Genomic DNA, 22,252 nt, shown 5'->3' on the forward strand with positions numbered 1-22,252 from the left:
TATTCTAAGAACTGCCACACCCATGGTCTCAGACTAGAATGGTCTACACCCTCGTCATCAAGGCTCTCCTTTACTCCATTGAGGTCTCCTCAGAAAGTCTTCCCTGATGACCTTCTACCATCTACTCTATCCCTTTTTCCCCTTCATTGCTCTTCGTAGCCCTTATTGATAACTTGAAATTACATTTTTACTTCTTCACTGGTTTTACTCGTTCATCGTCTCCCATGCCAGAATTTAAGCTCTACTAGATTATAAGCCCCACTAGAGTTAGGGCAGGGTTATGTGTCTTGTTTATTATTTCGTTATTTTCAGCCCCTAGAACAGGGTCTGCATAGTGGGCTTTCAAAATAAGAACAAACTAGAGCAAGGAGGCATTTAATGGCATATTTGAATAGCATGTGTTGCATTATCGTGATATTAAAAATGTTGAGGAAAAAATGTTGAGAACCAGTCTTCTAGTGAATTATTTCAAAAAGTGAGTATTACTCATTTGCCAAAAGAGCATCACAGCTTTGTAAGACTCTTCTTGCTTAGTCCTCATGCATACTTATACCTGCCTTTTCATATTTTTTTGACATTTATTCATTTTTGAGAGAGAGAGAAAAAGACAGAACATGAGCAGGGGAGGGGCAGAGAGAGGGAGACACAGAATCCAAAGCAGGCTCCAGGCTCTGAGCTGTCAGCACAGAGCCCGATGCAGGGCTTGAACCAGTGAGATCATAACCTGAGCCAAAGTCCGAACGCTTAACCAATTGAGCCACCCAGATGCCCCTTCCCTTTTCATATTAATATGCTGCCACCCACATTGCAGGACCCCCTTACCAAAGTTAATTGACTTGTTTCTTTTTTTGTAAGCACCGGAGAGCCATGTATAATGAAGATGTCCTTCACTGTATTTCTGAACCCCAGAGAGCTCTTGCCATACTGCTAGCCTCGTTTGTATGCCCAGCCAAAGACATGACAGTCGAAAGAGTGGGCAGCATTTGAATTTTTTTGAAAAATAAATCTGGTATATCAGAGATTTATTATAGAATTCAGGGGACCAAATGAATGAAGTATATGCAAAAATAAGTCCTGGATAGAGAAGATAGACTTATAAAAATATATCCTCAATAGTTAAAAACGTTTAACCAGACTGTGTTTGTTTTTTATTAGCATTTACGAGGTTTCTTCTCAGACACCACGTCGTTCAATATTTTGATGGATATGTTATTTATTAAAGGCAAATATACAAGTGAGTATTAGAATTTGTTGAAAAATTCTGTCTTTGGTAATATAGCAGTTAGGAAAAACAATGGACCATGTAAAAATGATCCTTATATTCTTCATGAATGACTGAACTATGGAGACTTCATTCTTCTAAGTTTGAAAACAACATTATTGCATCTCATGTCATACCTTAAACTAAACACCCTGATTTTACTTATGCTGAAAGTATAATTAAGTTTAAAATATTAGTTCTTACTGTATCGTTTGATAATTTCTTTGAAATTTAGTTAATTGATAAATGACTTTGACAGATAGCTTTGACTTGCTTCTGGAATATACTTTTCAGTAGATGGTGCTGAACAGATTAGAATGTTGGGAATCAATAGTAGACGACTCTGAACTCACCTGAATGTATTTAACACTGTCCGCCCACTTCTCATTTTTGGTAGGTGCGCTGGAAGTGCTGATAGAGATGAAAAACCAAGATGTGAAATTCAACAAAGAAACCTATGTCCTTGCTTTTGCAATTTGCTACAAACTGGTAAAACTGTCTTCTCTAACTTTTAGAGCACTGTGGGTAGTGTTTGAGAGAGGATTTTTTTTTTTCTACAAAGAATAATTTAGTTTCTCTGAAGTCTTTTTTTCCATCTGGTGCAGATATTTCAATTTTAAATGTGTTCATTTTTAGAAAACTCAAGTTAGCCACGTCAGTTTTATCATGGAGAAGGCAACTTTATCATCTCTCACTCTTCTTTGGCAATTCTGTGGATAGGGAGAACAAGAAACAGTGTGCTGACGGGGTTCAAGGTCTGCGAAGGATCCCCTTGCTATCAGTCTCATGCTGAACTCGTTGAGACAAGACCTCTCTCTAGTTCTCTCCCATGGAAATCTGACCATCCTTGTTTGGTGAACTCAAGGGCTACTTTAATTTCATCTGAATATTTTCTGTGATTCAGAGTTGGAAGTAATATCCTTTCATTGTGCTCTATTTATATCACTTATGTGACATTTATCACTGCTTGATGTTATTCTAAGTAGATGTATGTTTCATCCTCCCCACTGGAGGTTAAGTTTGAGGCATTTTTTGTACCAGCACCTAACAGTGCCTGGTGTACAGTTGATCTTTAATAAGTGTATGTGACACTGAGATAAACTTCAAGACAGAAAACGTGACTTAGAAGTCCATATGTCATTACTATATCAAGATTGTTTTTTACATACAGAAACTATTTCTTCTTTACTGAGTGAATGAATCAGTGAATATATGACAGCTGATATAGTGCAGTGACCAAGGTTGTATGCTTTACTATAGACATTTGTGTTATTTAAACTTTGGAAACTTAACAAAACCTTTTTATGGGGAAAAAGAAGGAACACCAGGTAAGGTGGAAGAGCATGGTCCATGAAAACGTTTCCCTAAAAAGGGTAGCAATAATTTTCCAAAATAAGAGAGGCAGTAAGTAGGGTGATAGTGGAAAGAAAAATCTTCTGGGAAATTGAGAAACTTACAGTCTCAACTTTAGCATTCCCTGGCTTTGAAGTGGTCATGTAATTCATTTGTGAAATGAAAGGGTTGATTTCAAGAGCCCCAAGCTTTTACTATAAAAGGCCAGATAGTAAACGCTTTAGGCTTTAGAGGCTATGTACAGTCTCTACCACATATGGTCTTTGTCACATATTCTCTTTGTTTTTGTTTTTACAAACCTTAAAAATTTTGAAAACCATTTTTAGCCATAAGCTTGACTTGGCCAAGGGTCTTATAGTTTGCTCCTTGCTGGATTATTAGGTGATCCTTTACAATCATATCATTTTCTTATTTTATGAAACAGAATGCCAAACACACAACACCTGAGCATCAGTTTATTCAGCTCTGTGTTACTGAGCTTTCTGACCTTTTTAGAGATGCCTTCCTGAGTGTGTGCTAAAGTGGAGAGAATTTAATTCTGCTCCTTAGGAAGGCCGGAGGACTTTTCTCCCCTGTACTGTGTCTGAAAATAACTTGTTTCACTCATTGAAGATGAGAGTTGAAAAATTGAACCAGTCAGCCATTATAGATTCCCAGCCAGTTCTGGAAACTGTCCTCGCTCATCGAATTCAGGTTTTACTTTGGGTTTTGAGTTGTGGATCACGTCATGGCAGAAATACATAGATATAAAGCTAATGCTGTTCTCACAAACCTAATCCACCTACAGCATATACAAAGGAAGACAATTCAGTTTTACTGCTGCTGTCTGCTGGTTTGTGTGTCATTTAGTTCTTGGATTTTTTTTAAGGTTTGTCTTTTCATGGGATTCTATCATGATTTCCATTCATATAAGTGTTCACGTTTTTAAGTATTTGACTTACATGGATATTTCAGATTGGAAATCCCCTCAGAAAAACTTTTTAGTGTTGCTGGGCTTTACTCTGTTATTTCACAGAGTAACAGACTGAGTTTTTACAGTTGTAACGTTGTGGTACTTGTGTCTAGAAACCAGTCTGCCCATATACAAAGAGACTTGTACACTCGGTGGTAAAAAGGCCCCAATTCAGAAAATTGACCAAAAGCTTTACAAATGAAGTTAATTTAGATTTGAACTGCTAATATATAGATAACTTGGTCTTTTTGCAAGTAGCCTGTATATGGGGCTTAATCTGTTAAAGGGTTGAAATAGGCTCTGGGAAATTCTTTTAGAAGGAAATCTGAAATACTGAGCACTATCAATCATTTTTGTTAAACTTGAAGGTACATGACATTTATTTACTGAGCAATCCTGTCTCCTGCCAGAATAGCCCTGAATCTTTGAAAATCTGTACTACATTAAGAGAAGAAGCCCTAATCAAAGGAGAAGTCCTCTCCAGGAGAGCATCCTGTTTTGCTGTGGCACTAGCTCTGAATCAGGTAATAAGGCTTCAGGGTGTACATAAGTGAATTGGGAGTGGGAAGACTTGACTACTTGCATTTGTTCTTTTATTTATTTTTTTCCTTCTGACTGTATCCTAAAGAAAAAGTTCCCATAAGAGACCAATGCCTTTGGTGCCATGGCAACCTACATCTACACCTGTGCCTCCAAAGGATGTTTTTGTTTACAGTTGAGGACCTAACATCCATTGCTGTTTAGAAGGGGCTGGCCAAGATTTCTGTGGAGACTCAAGTGAGGGAAGCTCTACTCTGAGAGAAATTTGTCAAGTAATTCAAATGAAAATTTTAAATGATTGTTTTCCCATGTAACGTTTCAGAACACTTTAACTTAATGCTCTCCAAAGTGGAATTTACTTGAGGTGAATGAGGAATCCTGGGTCAGTTTGCTGTTTAAGTGGAGTCATCGTATATTTCTTAGTTAGACCCAAATACTCTATTTGGAAGAGGTTTTAGTGATCTTTTAGCCTCTCCGTGTCTCAGGACAAATGAAGGCAACTGAGGTCAGAGAGAGGAGAGGACTTTCCTGCCATCGCATAGCAGTGAAGGACAATTAGAGCTGGAACCCTGGAATAATCTCATGGTTCATGAGTTTGAGCCCTGCATCGGGCTCTCTGCTGTCAGCCTGTCAGCACAGACCCCAGTTCAGATCCTCTGTCCCTCTATCTCTGCCCCTGCCCCGCTTGTACTCTCCCAAAAATAAATAAGTATTTTTTTTTAAAGTTAAAAAGTTATGCCATTTGGTGCTTAGATACATAGTTATGCTCTATCATTGACATATATATCATTGTGAGTCTGTCACTGTCGCATTACAAAGTGCCTCTTTTGGTTTTGTTTAGAATGCTTCTTTTTGGGATTTTACCTTGTCTAATGTTAATATCTCTCCCACCCCATCCCAGTTTTTTTTAAATTTTTTTTTAAAGTTTTTATTTTTGAGAGACAGAGTGTAAACATGGACAGGCAAAGAGAGAGGGAGACACAGAATCCAAAGCAGGCCCCAGACTCTGAGCTGTCAGCACAGAGGCCGATGTGGGGCTCAAACTCATGAACCATGAGATCATGACATGAGCTGAAGTTGGATGCTTAACCAAGCGTAATTGAGCCACCCAGGTGCCCCCCCCCCACCCCTGCAACCCCAGTTTTTTTTGCCTCTTTGGTTTAATTAGGTTTGCATTCGCCTCCCACACCTTTTCCTATCCTTTTATTTGCCATCTTTTCTGAATTGTTTTGTGTGTATCTCTTGTACACTGCATAGATTTGAACATTGTCTTACGATATGCTGCTAGTCTTTTAATGTGCTCCATCTAGACAGACGTGGTGTATTTAATCTTAGGTTTCAGTTATGTTTTGTTTTTATTTTTGTTTTCAACTTTTAAAATTGCTTCTAGCATGTGGTGGTTTTCTTTTTTTTTTTTTTTTTTGGTTTGTATTTTTGCATTAGTGGTTACTTTAAAGCCATAACTTGATTTAATCTTCTTAGTATTCTAATGAATTTGACAGTACCTATTAGTTCCCTACTGTGAGTAATGCTGAAATTAGTGTATTTCCTCTTTTTTCTCGTTTTCCTCCTCTATACCACCCAATTTTGGTTGATATGTTACTTTTCATAGTACTCATTTTTCTCTTAAGTATGCTTATTTGTCAGCTTTAAATGCCGTTTTTCTGACCACACATAATAAAGACAAGGCAACTAAGCATACTTTCTCTTATATATAGTGTTTCTCCCGTTGTCTTCATTATCCAACTACATAACACTTTGTGCTTCATTCTGCAACCATATTCCCCACATTTGTTTTAGTCCTGTATGTATTTAAATATGTATTCTTACGTATACTTGAACATATTCATATATTTTAAAATATTCATTTACTATTGGTTTTCCAGTCATCCCTTTGTTGATTGAAAGGCAGCTCTTCTTTTTCCTCATGGTGTCTTTATATAGATCATGTGCTGGTTCATTTTTGAGTACTCATTGATAGACAAGTTTCTTACACCAGCCATTTACAGAAAATCCAGGTTAGGGAGAAAGCAGAGCCATGTTGTCATGCTCTAGACTAGTAGGACTTTTTTTTATGTTTAAGTTTTGTCTACAAAAATGCCTAGGCCTTATTTCTCCTTGGCTACTGGGAATAGGCATGGAGGCGGTTTTCAGTGAAGAATCTCATTCTCTGCCCCTGTCGTAGTGACAGACTCTTTCCTGTGAGTATGGCTTATCTGTGTAAGTTTTTGGTGAGCCTCACTTTTGCCACAAAAAGGATCCAGAGGACTTCTCCTTAGTAGTCCTAAATTCCATTGCCATTGTTGTAAGCAGGAATTCAGATTTTGTACTTCAGATCGTGGCCCTCACCTTTGAGAACTACTTTGTGGGCTCCTAAGATAGGCAGCAATGTTCTCTGCTCACTGCTTTATCTAGAACTCACCCTGTTGCCTGTCTCCCATGTTGTTGGCAGTACTTCCATCTCTTGTGAGCTTTAAGGTTTCTGCTCTTCTAATTATGTCAGGCGTGGAGTTCGCATTTCTGCTTCTCAATCGTGATTTCTTTTTTTCTTCAAAACTTGTCCAGTGGGAGAAGGAGAAATGCCAACTTTATGCCCCCATCTTAAAAACTAGAACTCAGAGGCACCTAGGTGGCTCAGTGGGTTAAGTGTCTGACTCTTGATTTCAGCTCAGGTCATGATCTCACAGTTCGTGGGTTTGAACCTCTGTCACTGCAGAGCCCACTTGGGATTCTCTCTCTGCCTCTCCCTTGCTCATGCGCTGTCTCTCTCTCTCAAAATAAATAAATAAGCATTTTAAAAAAACGAACTCAGTTTATTAAAATGTTCGGTAATTTTCTAGATTTGGAGTGCATAGGTCACAGGATGAAAGACACCATAAGGAGTATAGTCGATAGCCTTGTAATAGCGTTGTATGGTGACAGATGACAGCTACACTTGTGGAGAGCACAATTTATTGTATAGACTTGTTGAGTCACTATGTTGTACACCTAAAACTAATGTAACACTGTGTGTTGATTATACTTCAATAAAAATAAAGTATTTTGGAAACTATTTTTAAAATTTAGTAATATGCAAATGTAGGAAATATTTTGTAGAAAGTTCATTGTTTTTCCTGCAAACATTTATTTATTTATTTATTTATTTATTTATTTATTTAGAGAGTGTGTGAGCACATGAGTGGGGGAGGGGCAGAGAGAGGAATCCCAAGCAGGCTCTGCACTGTCAGCACAGAGCCCGTCTCGGGGTTTGGATTCATGAACCATGAGATCATGACCTGAACAAGAGTCAGGTGCTTAACCAACTGAGCCATCCATGCACCCCAGAAAGGTCATTTTTGATTACCAAAAAAACTTTTTCTTTGTGGACTTCAAAACCCTTGGGGTACCATGAATAGGAATATTCTGCTGTCTTTAAAAAGTCTTTATGACAGCAGAGTAATGTTCATATGATTTGAAAGTATAACTTGGTTTTCTTTCTTCTAGAACCAGGTGGCGAAAGCTATATCAATTTTTTCTCAAATCATGAAGCCAGAAAGCATTATCTGCACTAATTTAAATGTAAGTGACTTCTTTGTTTAAAGTGAGGCTTGAAAGGTAGTAAGATGATGTCTAGATTTTTTAAATCTGTGTATAAGGAATTTTGATCTCCTAAGATCTTGATTCAATTCAGTGATTTATTGAGCTCTGTGTTAAAGTTACATTATAGCCCCTCTAACAGGAGTCAACCGGCTGTGCTTCCAGGAGTTTATAAACGGGTGAGAAATGTAGATATGCTCAGATACAAGATGTAGCTAAATGCTGCAGGTATAACACATGACTACAGAAAGCTGTGGATACAGAGAGGAAGGAGATAGACTCTTAACTTTGTCTTGACTGAGACTTGAGAATAATCTTTGTGCTAATTGCATCCTGTTTATGGTACCTAACCCAGGGAGTTAGTATACCTATGGTGCATAAAATAGTGCTTGACATGGTAAGAACTCAACAAATGTTAGTTGTTTTCATTCTTGTGTTGCCAGCCTGCCATGGCCCATCTGTCCCAGTGAGCAATGAGTCATCTACGCCTTACTGGTGCAATTAAAAAGACAACGAGATTCTTGTCATTAAAGACCTCATACACCCCATTCAGCTAACCCCTGCTGAGGCCCTGCTTGTATGCTGAGTATACTTGTGTTATGGGGAGTTGAAAAGAAAGCCCGTAACTTTCAAGGACTTAGTCTCCTGAAACATCACAAGGTCAAGATGAGGAAAACATTGTCAAAAGAACAGAAATGTGTTAATGCCAGTGTGGTATGAACTAGGACAAAGGGTCACAGCCAGGGCAGGTGTTACAGCCTGGAGAGTGAAGTGCTGGCCAGTGGGAGCAAACTGAGCAGGTCTCAGTGAAGAGAGAATTGTTGAGCAGTGTCTGAAGGAGAACAGGATCATGGGATTGAAGGGATGAGGGTTAAAGGGCATTCTTTGTTAGGAGATTAGTTTTGCTGAGGGTTCCCATTAAAAGAATATAAACTTTTTAAAATGTTTTTTATTTATTTACTTATTTTGAGGGGGGTGTGGTGCAGAGAGAGCAGGGAGAGACAGAGGGAATCCCACGCAGGCTCTGCACTGTCAGCACAAAGTCCATCCACGAATCATGAGATCATGACCTTAGCCGAAATCAAGAGTTGGATGCTAAACTGACTGAGCCACCCAGGCAAACTTTTAATTGTAATCACTTCTTACTAGCCTTAAGTCCTTAGGCAACTTATTTAACCTCTATGGTCTCCATTTTCTTTTATCTGAAACAGCAATAGTAATAGAGATATTACCATCCTGTCATTGTGAAAATTGAAAGAATAATGCATATAAAGTAGATAACACAGTACCTGGCATGTAGTCAGTGTTCATTGAATGCTTGCTAATACCAGAAGCATTTGTTTGAAATGAAGTGTGTTACATAAAGAGGAATATTTATATTTAACAAATCCTAGAACCCAATGAGTAGGAATTAGGCATAACTCCAAGGTTCCATGGCTTTCTGTTCTTCCATAGTGATTATCCTCAAATGTCACCCCCAGACCAGGGCCCAGATGACTTTCAAGAAAGGACTAGGGGTGCTTGGGTGGCTCAGTGGGTTAGCGTCCAATTTTGGCTCAGGTCGGAATCTCATGGTTCGTAAGTTCAAGCCCCTCGTTGGACTCTGTGCTGACAGCTCAGAGCCTGGAGCCTGCTACAGATTCTGTGTCTCCCTGTCTCTGTCCCTCTCCCACTTGTTTTGTCTCTCTCTCTTAAAAATAAACATAAGAAAAAAAAGAGAGAGAGAAGGACTAGATGAGCCTTTCTGGTAAAGTTTGGAGAATAAGGTTGCCAAAAAAATCTGAGATAAGAATACCTTATTTTTGACCTCACATTGACTTTTCAAAGTCCTTTCGTGTGAGGGAAAGATGACCAGAGAACGAGAAAGATGGATACAGTGATAATAGAGAAACTGAAAAAAAGCATGGTTTTGGGAGGGAAGAGACTAAATACTAGGAAAATATCCAAAAAAAGATCTTGTAGTTTTTAAAGGGCAGGAACCTAGATGGGGGTGAATATCATAGCTGTTAGTTAAGAGCTCACCTATATAAGACCAGCGGTGGGTCTGATATGAACTGACAAATGCCACAAAAAAGTGAAGAGGACCAAGAAGTGAGTTGTTTGTTTTTTTTTTTTCCTTTACCCTTACATCTTATTTTAATTTACTTCAAATATTAAAACATATTATACTTAAAGGCAAGAAAAATATAAATTTATAATTTACAACTTGGTATTCATTTTGTACAATTTTTTTGTTTTAATCCAAAGTTTTAGATCATACACTTCTTGGCCATCTCTTTCTGGAACGAAGAGCTCTTCCTTATTTATAAACTTTAATATCCTCTTTGTCTTTTTTTTTTTTTTTTTCTTAAATAATTTTAATAGTTTTTACAAAAATTAACAATTCAGATGATTTTTATATCCAAGTAGCTAACAATATTCTCAGTTGACAAAACACATACTTTTTTAAAGGCAAGCTGTCTTATTTATTTGGGATAAACCAATAAACAGAAAATAAAACCATAATATTTGAGACTGTTGGGGAACAAGAATTCCTATCCCTCTCATTGGTCCTTCTAGTTAGACAAGGAATCAAATTGACATGGGACAGATTAGCAAGAAAAAATCAAATTTAATAGTGTACGTATAGGGAATCCACAGACATGGAAATTCTGAAGATAAGCAAAATGAAGCATATACGTATATGTTTCCTGAACTAGGGGTTAAGACTTTAGAGGAAAGGAGTACAATCAGGGCAATAAGAAGAAGATGCTTGGTAATTAGATATTTACCCAACCATACAGACGGGTACTCAGATAAAATTTATGTTTGCCAATAACTCTTATTCTGGGAAAAACTCCCAATTTAGATTCTTCTGTGTAGTTAAAGGAGGGGCAAAAGTTTCTCTTGAACCCCTATGGTCTTGATTGCCTTCAGCTCAGAATAATCTTTATTTTTTTATTTTTTTTTTTATGAAATTTATTGACAAATTGGTTTCCATACAACACCCAGTGCTCATCCCAAAAGGTGCCCTCCTCAATACCCATCACCCACCCTCTCCTCCCTCCCACCCCCCATCAACCCTCAGTTTGTTCTCAGTTTTTAACAGTCTCTTATGCTTTGGCTCTCTCCCATTCTAACCTCTTTTTTTTTTTTTTCCTTCCCCTCCCCCATGGGTTCCTGTTAAGTTTCTCAGGATCCACATAAGAGTGAAACCATATGGTATCTGTCTTTCTCTGTATGGCTTATTTCACTTAGCATCACACTCTCCAGTTCCATCCACGTTGCTACAAAAGGCCATATTTCATTTTTTCTCATTGCCACGTAATATTCCATTGTGTATATAAACCACAATTTCTTTATCCATTCATCAGTTGATGGACATTTAGGCTCTTTCCATAATTTGGCTATTGTTGAGAGTGCTGCTATGAACATTGGGGTACAAGTGGCCCTATGCATCAGTGCTCCTGTATCCCTTGGATAAATTCCTAGCAGTGCTATTGCTGGGTCATAGGGTAGGTCTATTTTTAATTTTCTGAGGAACCTCCACACTGCTTTCCAGAGCGGCTGCACCAATTTGCATTCCCACCAACAGTGCAAGAGGGTTCCCGTTTCTCCACATCCTCTCCAGCATCTATAGTCTCCTGATTTGTTCATTTTGGCCACTCTGACTGGCGTGAGGTGATACCTGAGTGTGGTTTTGATTTGTATTTCCCTGGTAAGGAGCGACGCTGAACATCTTTTCATGTGCCTGTTGGCCATCCGGATGTCTTCTTTAGAGAAGTGTCTATTCATGTTTTCTGCCCATTTCTTCACTGGGCTATTTGTTTTTCGGGTGTGGAGTTTGGTGAGCTCTTTATAGATTTTGGATACTAGCCCTTTGTCCGATATGTCATTTGCGAATATCTTTTCCCATTCCGTTGGTTGCCTTTGAGTTTTGTTGGTTGTTTCCTTTGCTGTGCAGAAGCTTTTTATCTTCATAAGGTCCCAGTAGTTCATTTTTGCTTTTAATTCCCTTGCCTTTGGGGATGTGTCGAGTAAGAGATTGCTACGGCTGAGGTCAGAGAGGTCTTTTCCTGCTTTCTCCTCTAAGGTTTTGATGGTTTCCTGTCTCACATTTAGGTCCTTTATCCATTTTGACTTTATTTTTGTGAATGGTGTGAGAAAGTGGTCTAGTTTCAACCTTCTGCATGTTGCTGTCCAGTTCTCCCAGCACCATTTGTTAAAGAGGCTGTCTTTTTTCCATTGGATGTTCTTTCCTGCTTTGTCAAAGATGAGTTGGCCATACGTTTGTGGGTCTAGTTCTGGGGTTTCTATTCTATTCCATTGGTCTATGTGTCTGTTTTGGTGCCAATACCATGCTGTCTTGATGATGACAGCTTTGTAGTAGAGGCTAAAGTCTGGGATTGTGATGCCTCCTGCTTTGGTCTTCTTCTTCAAAATTCCTTTGGCTATTCGGGGCCTTTTGTGGTTCCATATGAATTTTAGGATTGCTTGTTCTAGTTTCGAGAAGAATGCTGGTGCAATTTTGATTGGGATTGCATTGAATGTGTAGATAGCTTTGGGTAGTATTGACATTTTGACAATATTTATTTTTCCAATCCATGAGCAGGGAATGTCTTTCCATTTCTTTAAATCTTCTTCAATTTCCTTCATAAGCTTTCTATAGTTTTCAGCATACAGATCCTTTACATCTTTGGTTAGATTTATTCCTAGGTATTTCATGCTTCTTGGTGCAATTGTGAATGGGATCAGTTTCTTTATTTGTCTTTCTGTTGCTTCATTGTTAGTGTATAAGAATGCAACTGATTTCTGTACATTGATTTTGTATCCTGCAACTTTGCTGAATTCCTGTATCAGTTCTAGCAGACTTTTGGTGGAGTCTATCGGATTTTCCATGTATAATATCATGTCATCTGCAAAAAGCGAAAGCTTGACTTCATCTTTGCCAATTTTGATGCCTTTGATTTCCTTTTGTTGTCTGATTGCTGATGCTAGAACTTCCAGCACTATGTTAAACAGCAGCGGTGAGAGTGGGCATCCTTGTCGTGTTCCTGATCTCAGGGAAAAAGCTCTCAGTTTTTCCCCGTTGAGGATGATGTTAGCTGTGGGCTTTTCATAAATGGCTTTTATGATCCTTAAGTATGTTCCTTCTATCCCAACTTTCTCAAGGGTTTTTATTAAGAAAGGGTGCTGGATTTTGTCGAAGGCCTTTTCTGCATTGATTGACAGGATCATATGGTTCTTCTCTTTTTTTTTGTTAATGTGATGTATCACGTTGATTGATTTGCGAATGTTGAACCAGCCCTGCATCCCAGGAATGAAACCCACTTGATCATGGTGAATAATTCTTTTTATATGCCGTTGAATTCGATTTGCTAGTATCTTATTGAGAATTTTTGCATCCATATTCATCAGGGATATTGGCCTGTAGTTCTCTTTTTTTACTGGGTCTCTGTCTGGTTTAGGAATCAAAGTAATACTGGCTTCATAGAATGAGTCTGGAAGTTTTCCTTCCCTTTCTATTTCTTGGAATAGCTTGAGAAGGATAGGTATTATCTCTGCTTTAAACGTCTGGTAGAACTCCCCTGGGAAGCCATCTGGTCCTGGACTCTTATTTGTTGGGAGATTTTTGATAACCGATTCAATTTCTTCGCTGGTTATGGGTCTGTTCAAGCTTTCTCTTTCCTCCTGATTGAGTTTTGGAAGCGTGTGGGTGTTCAGGAATTTGTCCATTTCTTCCAGGTTGTCCAGTTTGTTGGCATATAATTTTTCATAGTATTCCCTGATAATTGTTTGTATCTCTGAGGGATTGGTTGTAATAATTCCATTTTCATTCATGATTTTATCTATTTGGGTCATCTCCCTTTTCTTTTTGAGAAGCCTGGCTAGAGGTTTGTCAATTTTGTTTATTTTTTCAAAAAACCAACTCTTGAGGGGCGCCTGGGTGGCGCAGTCGGTTAAGCGTCCGACTTCAGCCAGGTCACGATCTCGCGGTCCGTGAGTTCGAGCCCCGCGTCGGGCTCTGGGCTGATGGCTCAGAGCCTGGAGCCTGTTTCCGATTCTGTGTCTCCCTCTCTCTCTGCCCCTCCCCCGTTCATGCTCTGTCTCTGTCCCAAAAATAAATAAACGTTGAAAAAAAAAATTTAAAAAAAAAAAAAAAAAAAACCAACTCTTGGTTTCGTTGATCTGCTCTACAGTTTTTTTAGTTTCTATATTGTTTATTTCTGCTCTGATCTTTATTATTTCTCTTCTTCTGCTGGGTTTAGGCTGCCTTTGCTGTTCTGCTTCTAGTTCCTTTAGGTGTGCTGTTAGATTTTGTATTTGGGATTTTTCTTGTTTCTTGAGATAGGCCTGGATTGCAATGTATTTTCCTCTCAGGACTGCCTTTGCTGCGTCCCAAAGCGTTTGGATTGTTGTATTTTCATTTTCGTTTGTTTCCATATATTTTTTAATTTCTTCTCTAATTGTCTGGTTGACCCACTCATTCGTTAGTAGGGTGTTCTTTAACCTCCATGCTTTTGGAGGTTTTCCAGACTTTTTTCTGTGGTTGATTTCAAGCTTCATAGCATTGTGGTCTGAAAGTAAGCATGGTATAATTTCAATTCTTGTAAACTTATGAAGGGCTGTTTTGTGACCCAGTATATGATCTATCTTGGAGAATGTTCCATGTGCACTCGAGAAGAAAGTATATTCTGTTGCTTTGGGATGCAGAGTTCTAAATATATCTGTCAAGTCCATCTGATCCAATGTCTCATTCAGGGCCCTTGTTTCTTTATTGACCGTGTGTCTAGATGATCTATCCATTTCTGTAAGTGGGGTGTTAAAGTCCCCTGCAATTACCACATTCTTATCAATAAGGTTGCTTATGTTTATGAGTAATTGTTTTATATATTTGGGGGCTCCGGTATTCGGTGCATAGACATTGATAATTGTTAGCTCTTGCTGATGGATAGACCCTGTAACTATTATATAATGTCCTTCTTCATCTCTTGTTACAGCCTTTAATTTAAAGTCTAGTTTGTCTGATATAAGTATGGCTACTCCAGCTTTCTTTTGGCTTCCAGTCGCATGATAAATAGTTCTCCATCCCCTCACTCTCAATCTAAAGGTGTCCTCAGGTCTAAAATGAGTCTCTTGTAGACAGCAAATAGATGGGTCTTGTTTTTTTATCCATTCTGATACCCTATGTCTTTTGGTTGGCGCATTTAATCCATTTACATTCAGTGTTATTATAGAAAGATACGGGTTTAGAGTCATTGTGATGTCTGTATGTTTTATGCTTATAGTGATGTCTCTGGGACTTTGTCTCACAGGGTCCCCCTTAGGATCTCTTGTAGGGCTGGTTTAGTGGTGACAAATTCCTTCAGTTTTTGTTTGTTTGGGAAGACCTTTATCTCTCCTTCTATTCTAAATGACAGACTTGCTGGATAAAGGATTCTCGGCTGCATATTTTTTCTGTCTAGCACCCTGAAAATCTCTTGCCAATTCTTTCTGGCCTGCCAAGTTTCAAAAGAGAGATCAGTCACGAGTCTTATAGGTCTCCCTTTATATGTGAGGGCACGTTTACCCCTTGCTGCTTTCAGAATTTTCTCTTTATCCTTGTATTTTGCCAGTTTCACTATGATATGTCGTGCAGAAGATCGATTCAAGTTACGTCTGAAGGGAGTTCTCTGTGCCTCTTGGATTTCAATGCCTGTTTCCTTCCCCAGTTCAGGGAAGTTCTCAGCTATGATTTCTTCAAGTACCCCTTCAGCACCTTTCCCTCTCTCTTCCTCCTCTGGGATACCAATTATGCGTATATTATTTCTTTTTAGTGTATCACTTAGTTCTCTAATTTTCCCCTCATACTCCTGGATTTTTTTATCTCTCTTTTTCTCAGCTTCCTCTTTTTCCATAACTTTATCTTCTAGTTCACCTATTCTCTCCTCTGCCTCTTCAAGCCGAGCTGTGGTGGTTTCCATTTTGTTATGCATTTCGTTTAAAGCGTTTTTCAGCTCCTCGTGACTGTTCCTTAGTCCCTTGATCTCTGTAGCAAGAGATTCTCTGCTGTCCTGTATACTGTTTTCAAGCCCAGCGATTAATTTTATGACTATTCTAAATTCACTTTCTGTTATGTTATTTAAGTCCTTTTTGATCAGCTCATTAGCTGTTGTTATTTCCTGGAGATTCTTCTGAGGGGAATTCTTCCGCTTGGTCATTTTGGATAGTCCCTGGCGTGGTGAGGACCTGCAGGTCACTTCCCCTGTGCTGTGGTGTATAACTGGAGTTGGTGGGCGGGGCCGCAGTCAGACCTGATGTCTGCCCCCAGCCCACTGCTGGGGCCACAGTCAGACTGGTGTGTGCCTTCTCTTCCCCTCTCCTAGGGGCGGGATTCACTGTGGGGTGGTGTGGCTCGTCTGGGCTACTTGCACCCTGCCAGGCTTGTGATGCTGGGGATCTGGCGTATTATCTGGGGTGGGTGGGCAAGGTGCTCGAGGGCAGGAAGGGCAGGCTTAGATCGCTTCTTCTTAGGTGATCCACTTCAGGAGGGGCCCTGTGGCAGCGGGAGGGAGTCAGATCCGCTGCCGGAGGTTTGGCTCCGCAGAAGCGCAGAGTTGGGTGTTTGCGCCGAGCGAGCAAGTTCCCTGGCAGGAACTGGTTCTCTTTGGGATTTCGGCTGGGGGATGGGCGGGGGAGATGGCGCTGGCGAGCGCCTTTGTTCCCCACCAAACTGAGCTCTGTTGTCAAGAAGTGAGTTTAATAAGACCGCAGCGATGAGGCAGAGGAATCCCCAGAAGGCAGGGAAGAAATATCACCAGTGTATAGAAATCTAAGAGGACTGATAACCCTGCCCGTCACAGCCTGCTACAGACAGCCCCTGTCCCAAGACTGGGTGCCTACACAGAAACTGCAGGTCACAGCAGATGGGTCAGCCTGAAAAGCTCAAAGGCATGAGATCTGGGAGGTCAAGGTGGCAAAGGTCCAGAGTCCAGAAGTTCAGGTCATTTGAGCCAATGGTATCAGTAAGCCAAACGGGAGGAAGCCTACTCTTCCAGCAGGTGCTGTGTGTGTTGTGCCTTCTCTGCTGGCTACTGGGTTTTGATGACTCTAGGTATCCAAGTACATAATTGCTTCTGAGAGAGGGAATGGCCTGCAGATGAACTCCTTTCAGGATTGGACAGAAGTAGAATTGCTAGGATTCCAAGTGGTTCATAGTATCAGGTAGGAAAGAGGAGTGTTCTGTGGATCATTGGTAGCTTTTCCTAGAGTTGAAATGAGCTTGGGAGAATCAGTAAGGATTGGTGGTGAGAAATTGAAGAGATACAGATCAGCACGGTTTTCATTTAATTGAGCTAAGGTACCACGCTAGGTACTTAATACTCATTGGTTCATTTTATACAATGTAGGAACAATATTTCCCCATATCACACATGTGGAAAATGGAGATTCAAAGGGTAAATAAATTACCCAAGTTCTTGAAGCTAATTATGTACAGAGTCAGGCTGTAACACAAACACATCTGTTTGATTACAAAGCTTAGGGTTTCCCCACCACTCCAGACCTGCAGAGATAAGGGTTGTGTCTTTTTATTCAGGATTGGGACTAGCTGATCCTCCTGAATGATGAAAAGGAATAGGATTGGATGTCAAAAAGCCAAGTTGCTGGTAGTGCACATGCTCCATGTTCTTGTGTTGAGAGGCTTCATCTCTTGCACTCCTTGGCTGTCACATTTATTATGAGAATCTAGTGATAATTGTTTTTGTCATCTGAGAAAGTGCTTTGGTGGAAATAAAACATAGCATGAGAGTGAAGCTGTCCACTCACAGTAGGAGGAGAAATCCAGAGCCCAGAGCATGGTGGGGAGTGCGCCCACCAGCCAGGACAGCAGGACTAGCTTCTTTTCTCTGAGAGCTGGGAAGGAAGGGCAGCTGATAAACTTGGTGGAATGGGTATGTTTTGGGCAAACACTGTATAAGGAACCTTGAACTCACCTTGAATATGAATTGCCCCTCCATGAACTGGGTCACAGAAATATACATTGTTCAGACACTTAAAGACCATTTTATTGTTTATTGTTTAAAAGTGCTCACTCAGGAACTTCTTCCAAATGTCCAACCAAGTTTCTTATATTTCAGGGTAAACCTGTTTTGGCTTCCTTAGGGATATTGAAAAAAGATGGTTGCCATTCTCAGGTTTAATAATCTTTCAGATTCAGATATCTGTTATTAGAGCAGGCTTTTAAAAACTGATTTAATGGGCCCTAGCTTCTCTAAGGCTGAGTCATCTACTTGGAATCCCTAAGGGCAATTTGTTAATTATTAAGAAATGGAAACCTGACAAATAGGCTGTGGTAGAAAGTCAGTTCAGTCAGTATTAGCAGAAATAAATGAAGTTTTTTTTTTTTTCTGATCTACTTTAGAAATTAATGTCTTCTACTAAAATACTTTCCTGCTGCCAGTTGGAATTTGAACTTACCTAATTTTTCCCCCTCAACTTAATTTTCTTTTCATCAAAACTGCTGTTGCTGCCAATATGACCCAGAGGGCCTGATTTTCCATTTTCCCAGCTAATACTTGCTACATACTGAATTGATTTCTCAGATGATCTCATGGAGGCGCATGCATGTTGGCTCTGCTGTCTGAATTCAAACTCATCAATTTCAAAAGAACTGTAGCCCCCTCTTTAGCAATGTTAATCAATATCAAAAGATTAATCTCCACTTCTAAATAATGTTTGAAAGAGCTGAGACCAACATGGGATAGCTTTCCACTGATGCTATTTGAATTCCAATCGTGTCTCTAGAAATAAGGCATGTCTCCAAGTGGATACCCATTTTGGAATTCAATTACCTTGCAGGGGAATTGACAGTTGGTTAGTTTTGCTACTTTTACCATTATTTGTTAACACAGAAAAAAAATTTTTTTTTAATATTTATTTATTTTTGAGAAAGAGAGAGCATGTGCATGTGTGCTTACGTGAATGGGGAAGGGGCAGAGAGAGGAGAGAATTCCAAGCAGGCTCCATGCTGTCAGTGCAGAGTCCAGGGCGGGGCTTGATCCCACCAACCATGAGATCATGACCCAAGCTGAAATGACTGATGCTCAACTGACTGAGCCACTCAGGTTCCCCAACACAGATAGATGTTTTTCGGTTTTTTGGGTTTTTTTAAATGTTTGTTTATTTTTGAGACACAGGGAGACAGAGCACAAGTAGGGGAAGGGCAGAGAGAGAGGGAGACACATAATCTGAAACAGGCTCCAGGCTCTGAGCTGTCAGCACACAGCCCGATGCGGGGCTCAAACCCAGGAACCATGAGATCGTGACCTGAGCCAAAGTTGGATGCTTAACCGACTGAGCCACCCAGGCTCCCCCAGATAGATGTTTTAATGCCCCTTTCTGCAGTCACTAAGGTCCCCCTAAAGTTACAGTCCATGTTAGGAAGCCTCCTAGGCTGCATGGGGTAGGCAAGGAGATAGGACTCTTTCTCATAAATCCCTTAAGATTTTGGAACTTAAGAATTGCATTTTGGCTAAGAGCGATGTAGACTTGAGGGGAAAAAAAGGAGTCTGTACAACTGAGAAGCTTTGTTTTTCTTCCATGTATAAAAACCATGTAGATGGTCAGTCTAGGTCTGGTGTGACATTTTATGATAACATCAGGGACCCAGCCTCTTTCTGTGTTTCCATACCACCATTGTAAGTGTATGATTTTTATCTATTACGTCTTTTCCAGCAAGATAGAGGAAGAATGGAGGAGAAAGACACTGGACCCTTTTGAGGATGCTTTCCCAAATGTCTCACCCAGCCACTTGTACTTACATGTTATGGGCCAGAACTGAATCCTGTAACCATACGTAGTAGTAGCAAAGAAACCTGAGAAATATAGTCTTAGAATTCTGTACATGACAGCATCAGTTGAAGTTAGGGAGTTCTGTTAATCAAAAAAGAAGGGGAGGACGGATATTGTTTAGAAAACTAGCAGTCTCTATGGCACTATGATATTCTACTTCAAATATAGCTAACTTAAAAGACAAAGACAAAATGCTAATTTCTGCATGTTCAGGGCTTCTGGTCCTTTATTTTGGTCAAAGGCACCCAATGACTTGTGAATATTTTTTGACGTTTCAGAAAACCAGAGGGGCAGGAGGTGTCCTTCTGTAGTTCTTAGAGTAGTTTTTCTTACCTAAATTCGCCCTATTCCTTGCTAATTTTCTTAGTCTTTGGTTTGAAATCTGTAAGATTGAAGCATTGTGCTGTACCTTGATCTAGTTTTCCTTAACTGTACCCTGAGGTTTCAGTTTGAGACCAATTCTAGCTTTAAATTCTCTCTTTGCCTTTTATCAGTAACTGCCTCATCTGTATTGTCCTTCATCAGTCTATTTTGAGGTATTGAACTTTACTTTTGAAATCCCTTCTGAATCACAGATAGTTGCTGGAGGCAGGGAGGGAAATTGGGAAGACTTAAGAAGAGAGGTTGAAATCTTCCAGGAGCACATCATTAATAGATCCTAGCATGGAGCTCCAGGAGGTTTATCTGTGTAAATTGCTAGGGGACCTCTGTTCTCCTTCTCATTCGTTATTGGCGAAGGTCTACTAGGTGCAAGGCACTAGAGACCTAACACCTAACAAGGTCAATTTCTCCTTGCCCTCAATAGGACAGACAATTGCCAACCCAATCAGAATTGGTTATTATTAATGTAAGTGTTTGAAGTACTATTGAGAGTCAGAGACTTTACCCTACTTTTAAGCTAAAGAGTAAACCTTCCATAGTTTCATGGATGCTGGTAGAGTTCACAAGGTACTGAGAGGTGAAGGACATTTCCTTAAATCTGAGCAACAGTAGTAGCCACAACATTAGCATTTTTGCATCAGTTTCTTGAACCCAGTTCCCACATGGCAACCCGAGGTCTATATGCCTCTTATACATACAGGAGAACCCAGATCTCTCAAAATGGCAGTAAGCATGCCTGCCCTTTTCTCTACATGAGGCACCATGTCGGTCTTTCCAGGCTGTGGGTTCTATGAATATCCTTGAAAAGATAGTCTGGAATAAAGGCAGGTAGTACTTCTTCTGCTTGAATGTGAGAAATCTGTAGAGTGTTGCCTCCCAGTGAAAAGTGTGCTCATGACTTGGCCTGTGTTTTGCAACACTGAACTTAGATTGGGTTCTTTGGATTTAGCCTACTTGGAATCATTTCATTCTGTTCTTTGGGACCAAAGTTAGCCCCTCATCCCGATCAACTGCTAAACAAACTTATATTGTTATAATGGTCTGTAGAAAGAACTAAGCTGGTTTGCTCTATGAAAAGAAATATCTCTTCCAGAAAAACTCTTTTCCAAAGGCTCAAGAGCCTTTAAAATGTTTATATTCTTTGACTTTATAATTTCACTTCTGGGAGTCAAGTCCTAGATACTAACAAGGTTTTTTTTTTTTTTAATGTATGCATTTATCAATATGTTGAACTTACCAATATATTGAAGAGTGGTATTGCTTAAATTAACAAATTATCATATACGCATTCATCATTAAAAATGAGGTATTCTGTAATTTCTTAATGAGAAAATATTCACTGTATAATAGTTGACAGAATGGGATCTGGGGGAAAATTAATACATTTGGAAGATAATACATGAAATTGTAAACAGTGGATAACATTAGTTGGGGAATTCTGAATCATTCTGATTTTCTTTTCTTTTTTAATGTTTTTATTTATTTTTGAGAGAGAGAGAGCGAGCACCAGCAGGGGAGGGGCAGAAAGTGAAGGAGACCCAGAATCCAAAGCAGGCTCCAGGCTCTGAGCTGTAGGCACAGAGCCCAATGCAGGGCTCGAACCCACAAACTGTGAGGTCATGACCTGAGCCGAAGTTGGATGCTCAACCTGCTGAACCACACAGACGCCCTGTTATTTTCTTTAACCTTTTCTGTATTTTTCAAATTGTACTAGTGAATATTGGTAATGGGTGGAGCGAAGGGGGGAATGTGTTTTTTTCCTTGGGTTAAATATGTCTATCTGATGGAAGGTAGTTAGTGGTACCATCTTAAAAGCCAAGTACAGTACCCAGTTTTAGAAGTTCCTTAATAGCCACAGTGTAAATAGGAGTACTTGAACCAGCTTCCTCTTGATACCTGCAACTGATTAGCCTGCAATTTCTAGGAAGGAAGGAAGGAAGGAAGGAAGGAAGGAAGGAAGGAAGGGGAAGAGGAAGAGGAAGAGGAAAAGGAAAAGGAAAAGGAAAAGGAAGAGGAAAAGGAAAAGGAAAAAAGGAATATTTCACCCCACAGTCGATCTTAGGAGATAGTCTCATAGTCCTCTGCTCCGAATCTGGAAGAAATAGGAAGAAACTGATAGTAATGTTTGAGTACCTGCTGTGTGCTGGTATTTTATTCGATATTCACAGTAATTCCAAATGTGAGATGTAAACCTATTTTCCTAATTTTATAAATGCAAAAGTTGGAAGAGCTTAAATACATGGCCAGAGTTACATAGCTCATAATTGCCCATGCCAGGAGTCCAGCCCAAATATGCCAGACTCCAAAATCTGTATTTTCTCCGTTTCTTTATTTAGGTAAGTTTTGAAGTTGAGGTGTTTTAATTAGCTGTTGGAAAC

General features: G+C 39.7%; 1 protein-coding gene across 4 annotated transcripts in view; it reads left to right on the forward strand.

Annotated features, from left to right (window-relative positions):
- The window catches only part of PTCD2 (pentatricopeptide repeat domain 2), a 54,953-nt gene that overhangs the window by 11,036 nt on the left and 21,665 nt on the right, over positions 1 to 22,252 (forward strand). For 3 of the 4 annotated variants that reach the window (XM_043591724.1, XM_043591736.1, XM_043591748.1), the window contains 4 exons: positions 1,156 to 1,234; positions 1,659 to 1,750; positions 3,977 to 4,090; positions 7,590 to 7,664. In XM_043591724.1, coding sequence (XP_043447659.1) covers positions 1,156 to 1,234; positions 1,659 to 1,750; positions 3,977 to 4,090; positions 7,590 to 7,664 — 360 coding nt within the window. The remainder of the gene's footprint in view (positions 1 to 1,155; positions 1,235 to 1,658; positions 1,751 to 3,976; positions 4,091 to 7,589; positions 7,665 to 22,252) is intronic. The other variant, XM_043591729.1, reaches the window with a different exon arrangement.

Source organism: Prionailurus bengalensis, chromosome A1 (assembly GCF_016509475.1).
Source record: "Prionailurus bengalensis isolate Pbe53 chromosome A1, Fcat_Pben_1.1_paternal_pri, whole genome shotgun sequence".
NCBI lineage: Eukaryota > Metazoa > Chordata > Mammalia > Carnivora > Felidae > Prionailurus > Prionailurus bengalensis.